Source organism: Lepisma saccharinum, chromosome 7 (assembly GCF_977018435.1).
Source record: "Lepisma saccharinum chromosome 7, izLepSacc3.1, whole genome shotgun sequence".
In the NCBI taxonomy this organism is placed as follows: domain Eukaryota; kingdom Metazoa; phylum Arthropoda; class Insecta; order Zygentoma; family Lepismatidae; genus Lepisma; species Lepisma saccharinum.
In genome coordinates, this window is record NC_139235.1 from 42,302,661 (window position 1) to 42,321,186 (window position 18,526).

An 18,526-nucleotide genomic window follows, 5' to 3' on the forward strand; every position below is an offset into this window, starting at 1 on the left:
TGAGTGCTCTTCTACCAAGTAGAGGTTCCTTGTTCGTCACAAATTTAATTCCTGTCACATCATGTCAGTTTAGAGCACGTTTGAACAACTCACTTGCACTTTTGACACTGACGTGTGGTGGGAGCTTCTCTTCTTGCGTACTGCACGAACGCGACCGACGAATCCTTTTACATCTTTTACTGCACCGTGCATACGAGAGCGCTCTTTCACAAATACGGCGGGTTGACCAGACCTCGTTTAGAGTGTGAGAAAAGAAGTGAGAAAGAACTCAAGGAGTTCCATGTGTTTGTCTTGATAAACATGCATAGAGAAAGCAACAAGGTATGGTGTCGGTTTTCATTTCTTTAACTTCCTTTAACTTCATTTCTTTACTAATTGGCAATAGCAGCGAAGGAAAGGGGTGACACATCAAACACGTGAGATGTCTACTGGTATATGAAGCAATCACAGAACTCGCCCAAACTTGCTCTTGCTATGTTAAACATAGCAGTAAAAGATAATCACGTAAATCACCATTAAAAAGGACTGATTGTCAAGAAGCAATCGATGTGAGTCTCTTAATCTTGTACAGCCGATTGCAAGAGTAATAGTAGACGAATTGTCAATGCACCACGGCTTTTTGAGTGGGAACAAGTGGTCTGTGGATTATACATGAATAATAATAAAATGTACGGAATTATTCAGTTGTATTACTGATACTCTTATAATTTAGACTTATTATGTTAGAGTGTAATTAACTCTGAGGCCGGCCCCCGTGGCAGAGTGGTTAGCACATCGCGCTACGACGCCATGGGTCCCGGGTTCGAATCCTGGCCTGGGTATGGATGTTTGTGAGTGTACATTCATCAATTTCATCATATCATCACACAACCTCATCTTCGCAAATTAGCTAAAAGTGGCACAAGAAGCGAAGTAATAATAAAGCAATTCATTCATTCATTCATTCAATTCCCGGGTTCGATTCCCGGTGGAGGCACACAATGGTCCGGATCCCACTTTAAACTGTAGGTCCAGTCCCGATTAGCCTTACTGTGCATAACGTGGACTCAAAACACCAAATCAATTAATCATTCATTGAACTAACTCTGAAATATCACGTTAGATGTACATTTACTCCCTGCGACTTTTCTTCATACAGGTGATTTTTATTTTAATTCCTTGAGAAAGAATAGCTCAAAACTTTATTCAATGTGAACATGCTTCACAAATAACCTACTAAATGTTTCATGTAGACACATTTCTAAACAGAAATATGGAACATGTTTCTTTTCCATTTAATTGAGTACTTCTCAAAATTAATTCCCATGTATTGCACATAATGTTCATTCCAAAGATGCAGTTTTATTTTTTGACTCTATTTTATTCTGAGGTTGAAGCAAAGGCTTAATGAAAGTATGATGAACTTAAAGTAGAACCACTAACAACAGCTGAAAGTTCACATGTCGTTTCGTGTGAAAATGCGTTGTTAAAATAATTGGTTAAATATTTGGAAACACTTTAATGCTCAACAGTAATTTTACATATATAAAATAAAACATTCATAAAAAAGCTACAATAATGACTCCAAAGTATCAGAGTTAATCTCGCTCAGAGTACTTAAGAATAACAAATTTTAGGTTGCTCATGAATAGCTCGAATACTGGGGATTAGAGATCCTTGTGGCGAAGAGTACAATGTTGGTCTCTTGTTCCACTATGAGGCTGACGAATGGACGGTCAGCTGTAAAACGTGCGGGTTCACCACCGCTAATAAGCTCCACGACAAATGCTGAAAAAGAAAAAGAAATAACAAAACAAATTAACCTCAAACAATTAATTACATTGTATGTAGACTAGGAAAGCTGTTAGCAGGAAGGTTGTGACAAAGCAACGAAAATCCAAGAAATAACGGTTGTGGCATGTTGTCCATTCTTCATCCCCATTTATTGGAGGCTGGGGGAAAGGTGAAGAAGAAAAAACCACGGTTCTTGAACCAGTTAGCAGTTTGCGTTGTGATATATTGGCCGGGTTAACAGTCGGACTTGGTCAGAAAAATACACGAACCTAAAACGAGACAGAATTCCAGTGACGTTCGGTTTGATGACAGAGATTCGTTCTCAAATTGCATGACAGAAGCCTTTAGTTGGTGTTCCCTATAACGCCATGACTTGATATGACATGGATTTCACGATTAACACAATATAAATACATTAAAGTCATACGTACCAAAGTTCTGCAACAATTAAAGATAATTATCAACTCTGGGAAATAAATAAACTCACATTTGCAAGTTTGGCAACAATGTCACGTCTAGCACATTCCCATTTCTATTCATCAGTCGCCAATTACTCTCTGAACTGTGTGCTAGGTACAAGCCAAGGTTTGAAATCGATGATTTATTTTGTGACAAATTGATTTTGATTTTGATTTATTTTATTTTACTTCGCGTTTTGTGCCTCTTGGCTAATTTGCGAAGATGGGGATGAGTGATGAAATTGATGAATGGACATTCACAAACAACCATGCCCGAGCGGGATTCGAACCCGGGACCCTTGGTGTCGCAGCGCTATGTGCTAACCACTCAGTCACAGGGTCCGGCTGTGACAAATTGAAAACCCTGTACAGGGTACATAGAATTTCTCAGAAGTTATGTGTTTATCCTTACATTAACTTCACTCTTACAACTAAAGGGAGCGGTTCCATGTACAGTTAGACTGTTTTGTAAAGTGAGCATTTTAATATTACGCATTTCAATATAAATAAATTTCAGGAAAGTATAGTCTCAATCATTTCTTCTTTCCCAGCCGATTCCAGGACATTTGTCCATCCCGAAGAAACTATTTGGGACACCACAAATTATATCATTCCGGGATTGTCCCGTAAAATTCGGGACGTATAGTAGGACTAGGTGTGATCAGGCTATCAAACTCCAATATATCAACCAGGCCATCCAACATTTTGACACTGTCCCAATGAATGAGTGATAGCCATTTCAAATTTTTTGGAATAAGTTGTTGCAATTTTGTAATGTGTTGACTGTGTTCAAAGAAACGTGAGTTCAATTCTACTACAAAATGGTCCAAAAATGGACAACGAAGGTTTACTAGTAATATTATTTTGTGCTCTCAGCTGGTGCATTGTTCCTTCAGATTTGACGGCTTGGTGTTCTACGTAGGTCTCTTCATTTCTTCATCATTGTCTGTAAGTACGTAGTTTCTCTGCTTTGTAATAAATTTCATTAAATTTCTCAGAACCCTTTCTTATTTTTTCTTTAATTATCTCTATTAGAGTACTGACATGATCACAGTACTGAACAGTCCACCTTTTGAGGTGCTCAACATAATCCTGCACTGCATGAAAACAATTTGGTTAGAACAAGTGAAGATATTTCAAATTCCCCCACAGGTTACACAGTGAAGAAACTGAAGAGCTTGCTGAAATATTTATCTTCTACTAATAAATTGTAAAGTCTGTAAAGTTACTACAATTAGTGAATACAATTCCACAGGTCACGCTACTTAGTATTGATACTTTTCTGTGCATCTTCGTCAAACAACTTGAGATCGTTACGGTTTTTCCCTGGTTTTCTGGCATTGCGTTTTTAAAAACCAAATTCCTTTAAGAAGACTCGAGGGAAAAAATATAACTGATTTGACAGTCCCAGTGTAGTTTCTTATCGCAGAAATTCCGAAACTATCAGGAAATTGTAGGCATTTGGTGTGCAGTCCCATTTTTATGAACAAGCGGATGGAACAGGTAATATGCTAATTTTACTGAACCAAAAGTGCTGAGGTTGGACCCGTTGACCCTCCCTCCCCTTAAATACGCCCATGGTTGTAGTAGAATATTTAAATAGGACTTCAAATGTTGCGTTGACTTAAATAATTATTTTTCTACCCCTTTATCGCAATGGTATCAGAAATACATGATTTGGACAAACAATATGGCAACATCAGGTAAAAACCTGATTCCCTGATATAATATCAAGCAGGACAGCCCTGGGCATTGAAGACGGCCGGAATTCGCCTTGTAATGGACAAATATAAGTCCTGGGTGGTGGACAATGGAATCCTACACCATATTTCATGCAAATCCTTGTTGAATTTCTTCAGGGATGCTGTAGACGGATAACGGGTCCGAACTCTCTTCTCCAAAGGCACCCCCAGGTTTGTATGAGGTCTGGCAGTTATTTTGGCCGCAGATAGCACGAAACCTCGTCTTCATATGCAACAAATTACGATATGAAACGGGAAATTGTCATATTTGTAAAGTACTACTCTTGTAGTGAACCTGTCTGAAACATTTAGTGCGCCTAGTTGCTCAAATGTGTACATTGTCGTGAGCAGACATTCAGATATTCTTTCTTTCAATGTAAGAAATGGTCTGCAAAATGCCATGATATGGCTGACAACGCCATGTCTACGTAAGCCTATGAAAGTATTTCAAATATCTACACAAAAAGCGAAAGCAAATAACTTGAAGATTCGAGTAAATGTTCCAGAAGGAATTCTATGCAGATGATATTTTCCAGAATTTGGAAAATCGTAGCTGTTTTTCCAATGGAGAGGAAATTTCGTAAACGGCTTCACTGACGTCGACCAAAGGTCAGTCCAGACTTAGCGACGTACCTGCAATAAAGATGAGTATGATGATGTAGACAATAATGACGACGTTGATGAAAACAAATATGATCGGAAAGGAAGCTCAACTCACCGGTAACAGCAGCAGCCTTGGTACCTTCCTCGTTGACTTTTATCACTGCTTTCTGGATCACATCAGAGACTCTCAGGGGGCCTTTGCCGATTCCACTCAGGTTAGCTCTGTTTGAAAACACGTCCACGATACCCAGCTGGAAAAAATACAGATAACTTAGGAACGTTTTAGAAAATTCTCGGTAGTTACAACATTCGATATGTTTTACGTGCACTGAAGAGAAGGCGCACTAAATTTTTAAAGAAACCTTATTTGTAATATTCTAGGTTTATTCCCTTATTCAAATATCCGTAAAGTTACAAAATCAAAGTCTCATGAGTAGTTAGGTTGAAGTATATGGAAGATGAAGAACGATAGGCATTATTTCTTCCCTAGAACCAATGCTTTAACCAATTAGCATCGTACAATCACGGATACTTCTGGCAGGACTGTAGTCGGCGGTATACACCGTATACCCTATAGTTGATCATACCCTTTGGAGTATAGCTTCTGCTTTCGTTTCTTTATACATATTTGTGTAATTTGGCCACTACTCCGGTGAGCATATTGCTGTCAAATACTTTCAGGAACATAATGTCGAGAAAGCCCACCAGTTGATCAGCTTGAGCCTCAGATATATGTGGAGATATGGCTCAAAATCACCATGGTACAAATGACGCTAATTCAAGACATTGTGCAAAAGTTCTAGTGACAAGTGTGTTGTATCAAAAGAGACGCTTAGGAGTGTTCTCGAGTAGGCTCTTCCAGAACAAGACTTTGTTGTTCAATGTAAATAATAGGGTTTTCAAAGCATTTTCAGGTTTTTTAAACTATTGTTAACAGTATTATTAAAGTTATTAACAATACTCAGACTGAAATAACATGCTTCTACTGTAGCGTGTAAAATACTACTGTACCCTATACGTTTTAATAGAATCATTAAAATATGAGTTTCCTATATTTTATCTTTAAAATGCCTTATCTGTTGTAATATGTCTTTCTAATGCCAATTATGAGCATATCATCATCCGTATTCTACCATAAACAGCAGTTTGGCTTTCTGAGAACTTAAGTGGTGTAAACATGGTCTCCACTCAATGTTTCACGAAATTCTGAAAATTGTGGGACTACAGTACTGACTTCTGAGTTGCAACGAGTCCATTGACTTTTAATTATATCGTTACAACCCAAAAGTGTCCGTGACTAGCGAAAACATTACCCTTTATAGCAGTCGATCATTCTTTCTTGCAAATGCAAAATCCCAATTCAGGTACCAAGACTTGTAAATCCACACTGTCAGGCATAGTCTTTATTTTTATTATCAAAGCAACGCCGATGTTGCCAATAAAATAAGTGTTACTCAGTGACGAGGCGATTAGGGGGAGCGTGGGGTTAGTTGCCCCCATTTTTGCCACTTTTTGCTCCCGCAATATGGCCTCCTAATGCTAGGTCTTGTCTATCAAGAGGAAGTAAATTGTCCTCTTCCCCCGAGTTTCGGCACCCAATCACCGCTACTTGGGTTGATCAATCAATTTATAATAGATAAAGGAAACATATTCTAACATTGCAATTTATACTACAAGCACTAAGTATACACATTTGAGATTTGGAAGATAGTTTTTGGATAAGTTGAAAAGGTAATTACCAGCAAATGTTTATATTAACTTGTGCTGTAGCATGAACAGTAACACTATAATAGCATAAAATGAGAAATGCAAAACTTACCTCCTTAAGAGGTTCATTCAGTGACAAGGAACTCTCTATCCGGAACCTGGGTAGAGACACATCAACGTCAATTGAGTACATCTCATCGAGGATGCTCTGAACAGGTTGCATCTTCGAAATGACGTCATCAACGTGAGTGTTTGTGAACGGCAACAGCAGGACCATGTAGAACTTATCGTTCTAAAATATATAAATGAGCCATAGGCCTAGCCTTTACAGAACATGGAAGGGCAATAACATACTTAGCTATATAGCATAAAGGTTGAACACTGCAGCAACTTTTGTGTGGTGTCTACTTAGCAATCAGCTTAAATATGACCTCACTATACTGGCGACATCTATTGGATCCGTGAATGTTCAGAAGAGTGAAACATGTCAGCTTGATTACAGAACGTATACTTCCACCAATAACAACATACATAATAGTCGTACAAAGTTAAAATCAGGTTAACCACCATGTTCCCATCATCACGTCCCATTGTGGTCAGGTCATATCATCAACAAAAAAGATGCAATTAGAGATGAAACGTTTCGTTCGAATTGTGTGGATATGAAAACAAATATGGTCAACTTCATAATATGAAATACCATTGGGGTTGCAATATAGAATAGTATTCTACATACAGATGAGTAAGAAACTAAAGGTATAAGAAGAACAAAATATGATGTCTTAAATTCAAGACGTAACAAAATTTAAAATTGGGGTAATTGGAGGTACTTCATAACTCCCCCGAACAACTTTATTTAATTTAGTTGCATCAAACCAGGCACAACAGGGGGCGGTAGTACGGAAGCTGGGAAGGAAATCAATTTTTTCACCCGAGTTGGAGGATCAATTGGTACGTACAATATATTGTTATGGGCAGCAGAAGTTTTGAGTTGCTACCTCTGGGACACCTCTCGCCCGTATCCCACTTACCACATTCCAACCACTGTAAATTACGATATTCCCTCAACGTTACCTACATTTACCACATCTGGCAAACAAAATTCTCCATGGACGGTTTCCTTCAGTTCCAATGATTCAATTGAAGTGGTTCCCAAAATTTTTAGAGCTCAACTTCCTTTTCCTTCCATAAATCCTACAGATATGGTATTTTAGATTTTCAGGAATGGGATATTTCCTAGTTACTTTATTTGTATTTACCTCAGAGTTATGGATTTTTACTATTATTCTATGTTATAAGCATTTTTTTCTTAATTTACTGTGGTATTCCATAATAGTAGGGCTATTTCACACTATAAAAGGTTCACATTTCAATTGTTTTTTTTGTTCCTGTTGCGCTTTTAAGACAACTGGATTGAGGATACTCTACCAAACATATGGAAGTGTAACATATATTTTTGTCAGTACTTAAATTCGATATAGAGCTTAATTTGCAAAAAGAAGGCTTGGTATTCCATATTTAGGTATTTTCCTCTAATAATTCCACACGATTTTATTTGCGTAGGTTTTGTCACTGATTTTTTACATGGTATCACACTTTTCGACATCGTTATTAAAAGAATACTCTTTTCTACATACATGTATCGAGACGAATGGTTATTGAAGAAATATATTATCGTCTGCCTCACACCTTAGGATGCTCTTACTTACAGTAATTATCATTTTGAAAATGTTGTAACAAGAAGAAGCACGAAAGTACAAGGGGAAAATGTCTGCTTATTACAAAGAAAATACACGTTATCATTTAATTATTGGAGAGGGCATAGTGTAAAACAATAAATATTATGGAAGAACTAAATTATTTTTTTCTGAATTATTTGAAGAGTTTCCTCGATTCCTTTATACCTGCCGCTGAAGTACACATATTCGCAACTACAAAAAGTTGAATGATTGGTGCAGAATCTAAATCTTTGTATCGTCGACCCACGGCAACTGGGAGCAAGACAAATGACAACGAGATTATTATTCTTTGAGAATAGACATGCGATATTTAGTCACAAGAATGATTTTAGCTTCAAGAGAATATTATTTTCCGAAACTTATGACTTGATATATTATATAAAGGTTTACTAAACACATTTTTATCATAAATTTGGACGAGAAATTGTTCACTTCGGTGAAAAAAAGTTTGGATAGAAACTACATTGCTTTCGAACGCAAAGCTAAGGCAACTAAGTGAGAAATGATTTTCACTAAGGACACAACAAGGGTGGCGCTGCCATCGGAAAAGTCTGACAGTGAAAAGCCACATTTAAATGCGAGAAATTATTGTTTAAATGCAAATGTTTTCTTATGTGCGTGATGATGATGACTAGGTATGATTTCCACATTGTATGTTGCGTATTATATTTTATTGTATATATTATTATAGAATTAATATGGAAAATTTAAATACACTTTCACGGAATACCACTCAAAATCGGAGCTTTCTGGATAGCTTGTTAGAAGCAAACGGATGCATACACTACGAAAAAAAATACCTGTATTAGCGAAAAATGCATGTTCGACCAGGACTCTAGTACAGGGTTTCCGGTGTACCGTGCAAACTCAGTAGGTAGAGAAATAGCACGTTATACCAGAGACCCGGTTTTAGTTCTCGCCGAGCTTAATCTTTTCGCTTGTAATTCTTCGTAGTAAATACATCTCCTATTCTTGCCTAAACAAACAGTGCAAACAATTCTAATCAGATATGACGTAAAACATTCAAGGTAAACTGCAACAAAATGCTACAGATGTAACTCACATTTCGTTGGCATACGAGAAAAACGATAGAGGTAAAATTGCTAAACTATACTTACGGGATGTGGCCGCGGTGGCTCAGTCGGTAACGCGTCTGACTACCATGCTCAAGGTCCCGGGTTCGATCCCCGGCCGGTTCAAATCCGGAAACTTTTCTAACGGTGGAAGCGGCCCCGGCGCCTACCCAGCGTCGAATAACATGGGTACCTGGGGGAAACCCTGGGGGGTAAAGGCGGTCAGGGGCGTGATGCTGATCACATCACCCCCACTCACGACCGGATCAAGAAAGTGTGGGGCGTTACCCCCACACCCCCTATACGCCTTCATGGCGTGGTGCTATGCACAGGGGAACACTTTACCTTTACCTTTTATACTTACGTGATAAGGAAGCAATAGTGCCTGGCAGCCCATCTTACGAATGTCTCCGAATAAAAAGTTTTCTCTTTGGTGCATCATTTGTACGTTAATAGGCGATCCGTTGTAACCATTTGGATAAAATCTCTCCTGGGTCGTTAGACTGGAGTTGAAAGGATAATTCCAGATTCCCTTGAAGAAAACAGCATTTGCCAAAACTAGGGACGTGGCAGGTGAAAACATGTCTGTGGGAGAGAGTTCATGTAGGAAATTAGCGCAGTTACATATTGCATTCAGGAAAACTACATCAGCGCCTCTTTGCAGCCAGTGTATGGATACCATAGGAAATAATTTTCGAAGGCAGCCTTTGTTATTTCGATAAGTCTAAATTACAGATGATAGGTCAAGGGAATATTTCCGATGCTCACACTTCATTAATCATTTTTTTGTTCTTCATGATTAAGTGCAATGAAAGCCGGGGTTTACAAAATAATTCAATGGGTCCTTAATTTGCATTACAGTAAAACTTGGTTAATCCGGACTAATAGAGGGGATAAGTTGACCGGTTTAACTAAAGTCCGGGTTAACTGAAATAACCTAAAAGAACAGTAGAAAGTGCATTAAAACCCCGTTTATAGCAACAAAATACGTTTATTATCGTGTATTATTTAAAAGGCATAGGCCTAAATACACTATACAGTACAGTAAAATGTTACGGAGCAATATGACGTATGCGATTGTTGACTTGTAGCCAGATTTAAAAAAACTTGCATTATGATTCTTTTTTTTTTTGGCCTTTTGCCTGTCCGGATTAAGCGAAGTCCGGCTTATCGGGGTACGGATTAACGAGGTTTTACTGTATTCATAAGTGTATGCCTGTATAACGCTTATTATTTTAAATTTGTGATTTATATAAACTAAAAAATAAGACACCCACAAGAGAAATACATTTTACATAAAATACAATTACTACTGCTGTTACTACTACTATTATTATTATTATTAATAATAATAATAATAATAATATAACAACAACAACAACATTCAATTACTGGATAAAAGTATCCTTTGCTCAGTGAACAAATTTTGTATTGCTACTACCTTTTGCCTATTTTATTCTTTTTAACTTTTTTACTTCCTTCTGAAAATAGCATTGGTCTTTTCGTGATTCCTACAAAGATAACGCTATTCCGTTAGTCAAGTACCCACTTGTATTGAAGACAAAGCCTTTCGATGACTAAAAGGTGTAGCTCGAATAAATTGTAACGTATTCGGACGTAATATTTCTGTCACATAAAAATGTTTAGATGACTACCATTTTGCAAAATAACGGCATACGTGGATCTTACAATACCGTTTTATTAAAACAACGTGATAAATATTATTTACGCGTATATCTGAAACAGCGGATTCGCTAAAACAGTCAATGTAGTAGCGAAAGAAAAGTACAATAAGAAAACCTATTATTGAGACGTTGCATAAACTCCTAAGTAGATGTTGAATACGCCAAGGACAATTAGTGCACGGGTGTTAATTAATTTGCATATAATTAAGAACTAATTTGCATAATATGAATAAATTTGCATATCATTAGAATACTTTACATTTATGTATTTGCATGTTTATAACTTTTATGAATATATAATTATTTATTTTATGAAAAATATGTATATAGAAGGTAATTAGAGGTACTAAACGCTATGCATATGTTTTTATATTCATTACTGCAAAGTATGTAACGTATAAATCGATAATAATTAATGTTTATAATATTGAAAATAAGTTTTCTATGGTTTATGAACCGCTATGAACGGTGGTAATGGCTGTAGGTACAGGTCCAATTACGATTGGGGACGGTCCCGGTACTCGAACCCGCGATATGTAATATTATTAATTAGTACTATGTAATAATTGCATTATATTATGAAACACGGTGGTGCAACACGCTAGACAGAATACTGTCTCCGAATCTCGACTCCGCTCTGATCCCAGACAGAGAGAATGAATTAATATTCCGCGCAGGTAGAGGAGAAAGGAATTTTGGGGAAGTGCGTTCAAGGTCAAATGACGTCACAACGTCAGGACAAAGAAGGAACCCGATTGACCAATCAGAGAACGCGTCGGTAGATTTTCAGAACCGGTTTTTTCAAGGTTAACCAGTACGCAAGAACAGGGGAAAGCTATGCAATGCTGTAGGGCAGGGGAGGGATTCAACCAGACAACAAAGGATGTCTGGAAATACGCAGCAAGGGTTAAATCTCTGAAGCTATGCGTCGCTTGTAGAACCGGTTTCCGCCGCCAATTAATATTCCGCTCAGGTTTGCCTTCAAGGCACAGGACGCTTTAGCGCAGGGTCTTTTTATCTGTACTATGAAGAAGGAAGAGCTATTAACAAAAATGTACTATTATAACTTTTAATTTTAGAAAATTGTATTTTTAAAACTTTAACTTTGAAAAATTGATGTCTAATTACTTTAATTTTACATTAACTAACAAATTTTACATTAACAACAAAATAATTTGCCCTAGTATAAAAACTTCTACTAACAAAAATATACTATTATAACTTTTGATTTTAGAAAATTGTATTTTTAAAATTTTAACTTTGAAAAATTGAATTTTAACACACTTTGACTTTAACAATGTACTTTGATTTTTTTATGTAAAAGAATATTAAAAAAATAAAAAATACTGAACAAATAAACATATAAAGATCTAAGAAAAAAGCAAACAACCTAAGTCAAATTCAAGCAGCAAGAGGAATACACAGAAACCAACATGGCATCCAGAAAGAGAAATCAATAGTCACACCCATAGCACAGTTTAAAAAACTACATAGCTGAAACCTTAGAGAAACATAAAACTGCCAACACAATATAACTAGATTCTTCCAAGGCATAGAATAGAGTAAAAACATGGCTTGCTTATAGACAAACTCAACAACATAGGAATAAAATAGACAAGCAATCCTTTTTTCAGTAGAAAATTCCAGTTACTCAAGTAAGCTACATCATACGTAGTACATAAGAAGAGCAAATTAACATCATCAGCAGTAAACCATCATGCAACTTCTACCTGCTGAAACAACTAAGTGAGTATAATTTATCAGAAAAATATCTACATTTCAGCCTAATTTACCTCTACATTAATAATACTACCAGAATACTAAGGCTTCAAAAGTGAACACTAAGAATAATGTTCAGACTAAAGTATAGGGCATCTTGCAAAGGATTATTACTCCCTACATCTACAAGTCAATAACAATTATTCGAAATACTACGAACTTGGACAAAATATAGTCAAATACACAACACAAGAAGGAAAATAATTACAAGTAAAACAGCAGACACTCAATATCTCAAAACAATCCGGTAAAAATATTCTACAACAAACTGCCTCATAACATAAAACTGCTAAGTCCCCAAAACATATACAAATACAATCAATAAAAACTACTTGAAATAGGAAAACTGTCTACAGTCTGACAAAGTTGATGTGAAATAACAGCAAAACTTAGAAGCATGCACAGTCAATAGTGCTCAATTTGCATACAGTTCACATGCAAACTCTCATGAAAATGTTCAAAACAGTCTCCCAGCTCAGTTCTCATCTATACTTGAACAACAAAATCCTGCAACAAATTCTCAGAAATCCTACCTTTCCTACCCTTGCTTAAATAGCTAAAGTGCAATCTTCATACTAAAATATTGAAAAAAGGCATATCTATTTACATAAACGTGTGTACACATGTGTTTGTCTGCGTGTACTCTTAGATAAATTGATAAAAAAGCAATATTGTTATAAATCAAAGACTATAACTAATAATATTAATTTCAAAATAAGCTGATAGAAAAAGATATAATAACTACAGTATAAGCTTTTAATTTTTGTTAATTACAAAAAATAAAAGTTAAATACAGTAAATAAACCTGGTCCCTTAGATTGAAAAAGGAACATAAATTGAGACTATTTGAAAATAAGATCCTTAGGAAAATATTTGGGCCTAAAACAGATGAGGAGACAAATGAGTGGAGAAGGTTACATAAATTAGAAGTACATAATTTGTATTCATGTCCAGATATTATTAGAATGATTAAATCAAGAAGACTTAGGTGTGTAGATCATGTGGTACGAATGGGAGAGGAAAGAAGAGTATACAGGATTCTTGTTGGGAAACCTGATGGTAAAAGATCAATAGGAAGACCAAAACAAAGATGGAGGGATAATGTAGAGATGGACCTAAAGGAAATTGGTGGGGAAGGAAAGGAGTATATAGATCTTGCTCAGGACAGGGACAGATGAAAGGCATGTGTTGCTGCAGCCATGAAACTTCGGGTTTAAGAAGGCTAGAGAGTTAGTTAGTTATACATTAAATAAGCATAATATTTGGATTGTACGTAGAGAATATAACAAATGTACAATGCATTGTGCGAAAACTGTCAACTTTGCATTATAAGCAGAAAATTAAACCAGTTTGCCCTAGAAATACATTTTAAGAATAGCCCAAAATAGCATGCGTAATAGAAAATTAAGAAAACTTTCTGATGCATAAAAGTACTGACTAGTGCTGAATGAATCAATTACTGTAAAATATTATTCTCTGATTCAAGTAATTTAACTGTATCTTTTGTGTGTAAAATATAATTGTTAGTTGAACTGATAAGTACAAATATTAACTTTATACGCCTTTATGCACTCTAAATAACATAACTTTGATATATAAATTAGTAACAATTTGTTAAAATTAAGTTAAAGTGTAGAATTGGTTTCTTAAATAAATATAAAGTAGTAAAAATACTAAACAAATAATTTCTTCTTTTCCTATTTAAAGAATGCCAAGCAGTGTAAACCAGTTGTTAGTGGCTAAATAACATAAAATTTGAAGGCAGTAACAATATTTTAAAAAATACTGTTTTTACCTAACTTTCTGAATTAAATACTAGTACATTTTGTCAAATTATAAATAAAATATACCTATCTCTTTGATATTTGTACTAAAGTGAAGAAAATGTTACTAAAACTTGGCTAGTACAGCAAATCTTAGACTTTTAGCTTTATTTGTCCGTAACTGGATATAATTGTAACTTGTTAATCTCGCCAAACACAATTTTTACCTCAATTTTGGAAGCTAGCTGAACTTTAGCGTTTCGAATTACATATAGTGAAGGCCTCTATAGTGGAAAAATACACCCAGTCTGTAAAAATTTGGAAATGTTGTCTCCTTCTCTGTCGAACCAGACCAAGAGTGTTCTCAGGTGTTTCAATATATTTCTTAACATAACTAACTTTTTAAAAATGCAGGTAGCTTAGTTTGTATAGCGCTAGGCTTTTAACCTATCTGTCCAGGGTTCAAGTCCCTGGCAGGGTTGTTACAATTTTAGATTTTGTCATCGGATCTTGTGCAGACTTCAAATTTCATAAGTTATAAGCAATCTAAGTTAATTTTGGGAGTGGGCCAAATTGGTTCCTCATATAAAAAGCAATGACCAAATTGGTCGTAGCGCCTATGACCCTACTTGGGTTCATCCTCCAAAACATCTGCTTCGAGTCTCCGATGCCATGGTGGAGCCCGTTCAGGTTCTACCGCCCACAAGTGCGTTCCTTCGCCAATCCAGCGAAGGTGAGAATAATAGAGCGCAACCCTCTATATATACATTCAACTCACTGTTGGTCACCCCTTGATCTAGTTATTTTCATGCAATCACCTACATTTAGTGAATTTTGCCGTCTTTCTGTTTGATCTGTTAAATAAGCCAGTCAATAAAAATATACTTACATAGAAAAATCCTGATATAGTTGGATTCTCAAAAATATATACAATCAGTGTTCTTGATACATTTAGCACCTGAGATAGTATAAATCAAAATCTAGTTAGTGTTGGCATGTGTGCTTCTGTTACATGTAGTTACTTGAAAAAGCAAATATTGGTTGTGTAAAAAATAGCCTCCTTGTGAAACAATGAAAAATTAACATTATATCCTCATAGCATTAGTTGCAACTGCTTCTTGCAGATTAACAAAGCTCTGGCGTGTGGTCGTACATCACCTATAATCCTTTGTAAGGTTCGTGTTGTCCTATAAATTGTCGATATACATGCTAAGTCCCTAGTTACAGCCTAAGCTTTTAGCTTCAATCAGAGGATTTCAGTGTTCAGATAGTGATTGTAGCCTAGTGTAATAAACCAAATGGAAATAACCCAAGTGTTGATGCACCCAAAGAAGCCAGTAATACTTCAAAAATACCTTGAAAAAGGCTATAAAGCTAAATAATTCTTCTAGAATAGTAAAAAAGTTTGGAAAGTGGACCTATGGTTCATATAGTCAGTCGTCTGTGAACTTCGTCTTGTCCTGTGAATTGTCAATATATTGATAAATGGTTATATGTAAGGGGAAAAAACAATGTTGGTAAGCGTCCAGTTGTGGACCCCTCGGTAAAAGAATTTCAGTCTTTATAGACACACAATAATTTTCGTTACACAAAAAATTTGGCCTCGTATTAAGGTAAATAGTCGAAATGATAAACATTTCGTGTACTTTATCCAGTAAGGCTTAGCTAGAAATACAGTAAATGCGTTACAGACATGAAAATTAAGCAAGGTTTGATATTCTAGTGGCACATAATAAATATAAAATATCCTTTAAAATACTCTGACAAATAGTTGTGGGTTGTCTGAGATCAAAATTTTCAAGCCCTCTCTCCTGCATAAATAGGCTCTAGAATTCACTAAGCCTCAAAATAATATTGGGTACATAAAATAAAAAGCAGATGGAGAGTGGTGCTGATCGCATCATCTCCAAAATAGCAAAAACAAAAGTATATAGAGCTCTATCTGGTATATTTAGAAAACTTTTACCTAGTATAGCAGTAACAAAATACTCAGCAAACTCTAAAATAAACAAACTTTCCTACGTGGCAGGCGTAACCTGCCCTAAATAAATACTACTTGGACAGGGCTAACATTTGGTGTATGACTTATGTATGTACAGGTTTCGGTTACAAAGTAACGTCACTCTTAATTCCCAGTTGCGCCGTTCGTGGGACACCCTGTATTAGGCCTCGCAAGCTACCAAAGACACAGGCAGCTTATCGACAAGGAACTCTCATTCCGACTATGTGCCGTCTCCAGAAACAAGTCAAGCAGTCACCGTTGCCAACCTTTACATTCTGAACTGCTCAAGGAGCAGTCGAAATGTGCATTACATTTAATCAATTTCAAAATATAGAGACTTCTCACGTAGTAGAAAACTTATGTATTACTGACACCTGTAAAAGAGTACGAATCAAGTTACACAAAAAGTCCTGTTGAAAATACATTTTTTGGGACATTGTGTGGCTGGTGATTGTTCTATATTAAACTATTTTTGCAAGAACTTTGAAAAATATTGCTATAGGTTATCTCTCTGGTGCAATTTTGCCAATACAATATCCGAAATAGTTGCTCAAGATATCCCTATTATTTCATTATTACATATCTGCATTTGTGCGAATCCAACGAAAATTGGGAAGTTTAATGATTTTGTTTGCAACCGAAAAACATTACAATTGAAGCCTATTGCAAAGCACTAAAAGTAATAAATTTCTGATGGTGTGCATCTCATTAAAAAAATTGATTCAACACTCCATATACAGGGTGTCTCAAAAGTAATAGCGCAAACTGACACAGGTGAAAGTACACGATAATAGAAGCAAAAGGTCTGAGTAAACATGGGTCTGAAAACGAGCCGTTTTCGAGATAATCCCGAATGTGTGATTACAAGCCGCCACTGATTTCATTGTTTGTAAACGTCGTCCTAGTTGGTAAGATGCTAATAATGTGTGCGAATGTGTAGGTACCAGTGTTTGGAAGTAACTAGTTACAAGTAACAGTTACTTTTTTGAGAAAACGTAACTATAACTAGTTACTTTTAAAAGTAAGTAACTGTAACTGTAACTGAGTTACTTTTTTACGATAGAAGTAACGTTTCAACAGTTACTTTGCAACACTTAATTTGCTATGTAAGTGTCGTAAATTATTAGCCCGACCCTGTGGCCGAGTGGTTAGCACATCGCGCTGCGACGCCAAGGGTCCCGGGTTCGAATCCCGGTCGGGCTTGGTTGTTTGTGAATGTCCATTCATCCATTTCATCATTTCATCACTCATCTCCATCTTCGCAAATTAGCCAAGAGGCACAAAACGCGAAGTAAAATAAACTAAATCAAATCAAATCAAATCAAATCGTAAATTATTGGCTATTTAGGACTTTAAGTGAGCCGGAATTCAGTTTCTGCTGCGATATAAAACCCCTTCCTTTGATTCTTGCAAACAATAGATGAAGAGGAAAATAGAAAGTTGTTGTACTAAATTTATCTCCTGTCAGTGGGCAGTTGGTAGGCTCTAGCCAGGTGCCAGGAATTTCAAGGTTTATCCTATGTTTCATCTTTTGTTTGGAAGATCTTAATTCCAAAGCGAATTCCACACCTTGGAAGAGGGGTGGATTTCCCAGGAGCGGGAAGATAAGTTTTTAGGAGGAGAATTCCTTCCTATTGCTGACAGTTTGCCATTGTAGGCTTTGTGATGTGAAGTGTGTCTTGTTTCTGTACTTTGTTCCTCTGTGGTGTTCCCCCTTCTGTAAGCAGCATCCGATAGTTTTTCTCCTTTGCTATAATATTGGATTAAACTGAAAAGGGACGTACTGCAATATTTCAGTGTTTTTACGAAAGAATTCAACGGTACTGGTACTATGAATGAAACTGAATGGAAAACAAAGTAATTGTTTCCACGTGATTTCATTTATTTCAGTTCCTGATAATTTAAAAATGGAAGAAAAATATTTTCGGTTAGAATTCGCTTATTTACGATTATTCAGCATTTCTGGAAATGTTTAAAGAAAAAACTTATATATTTTGGTAAGTGCTATTCGATTAAGATATAAATGAGAACACATCTTCTTGAAATGACAGATATGACAGATCTCACCATTATTATTGATACAACAGTGAATTACAACACTTAAGTGGCAAACGAATGAATCAGGAAGACCCTAGCCATCATTCTCGCTTGTTTATGTAATCGTCTCTGAGAGAACTGTAGGGGTAAGTTTAAAATGCCATT

The 18,526-nt window shown here is 36.1% G+C and overlaps 1 protein-coding gene across 1 annotated transcript in view; it reads right to left on the bottom strand.

Moving 5' to 3' along the window:
- Positions 1–1,553: 1,553 nt before the first annotated feature.
- LOC145990212 (leukocyte elastase inhibitor A-like) overlaps positions 1,554–18,526 on the bottom strand; it is a 43,137-nt gene continuing 26,164 nt past the window's right edge. Inside the window, exons 6-9 of the mRNA XM_083125885.1 lie at positions 9,460–9,680; positions 6,396–6,575; positions 4,692–4,827; positions 1,554–1,767 (exon numbers count right to left, since the gene is read on the bottom strand). Of these exons, the coding sequence (XP_082982011.1) occupies positions 1,622–1,767; positions 4,692–4,827; positions 6,396–6,575; positions 9,460–9,680 (683 nt within the window). The 3' untranslated portion in view covers positions 1,554–1,621. The remainder of the gene's footprint in view (positions 1,768–4,691; positions 4,828–6,395; positions 6,576–9,459; positions 9,681–18,526) is intronic.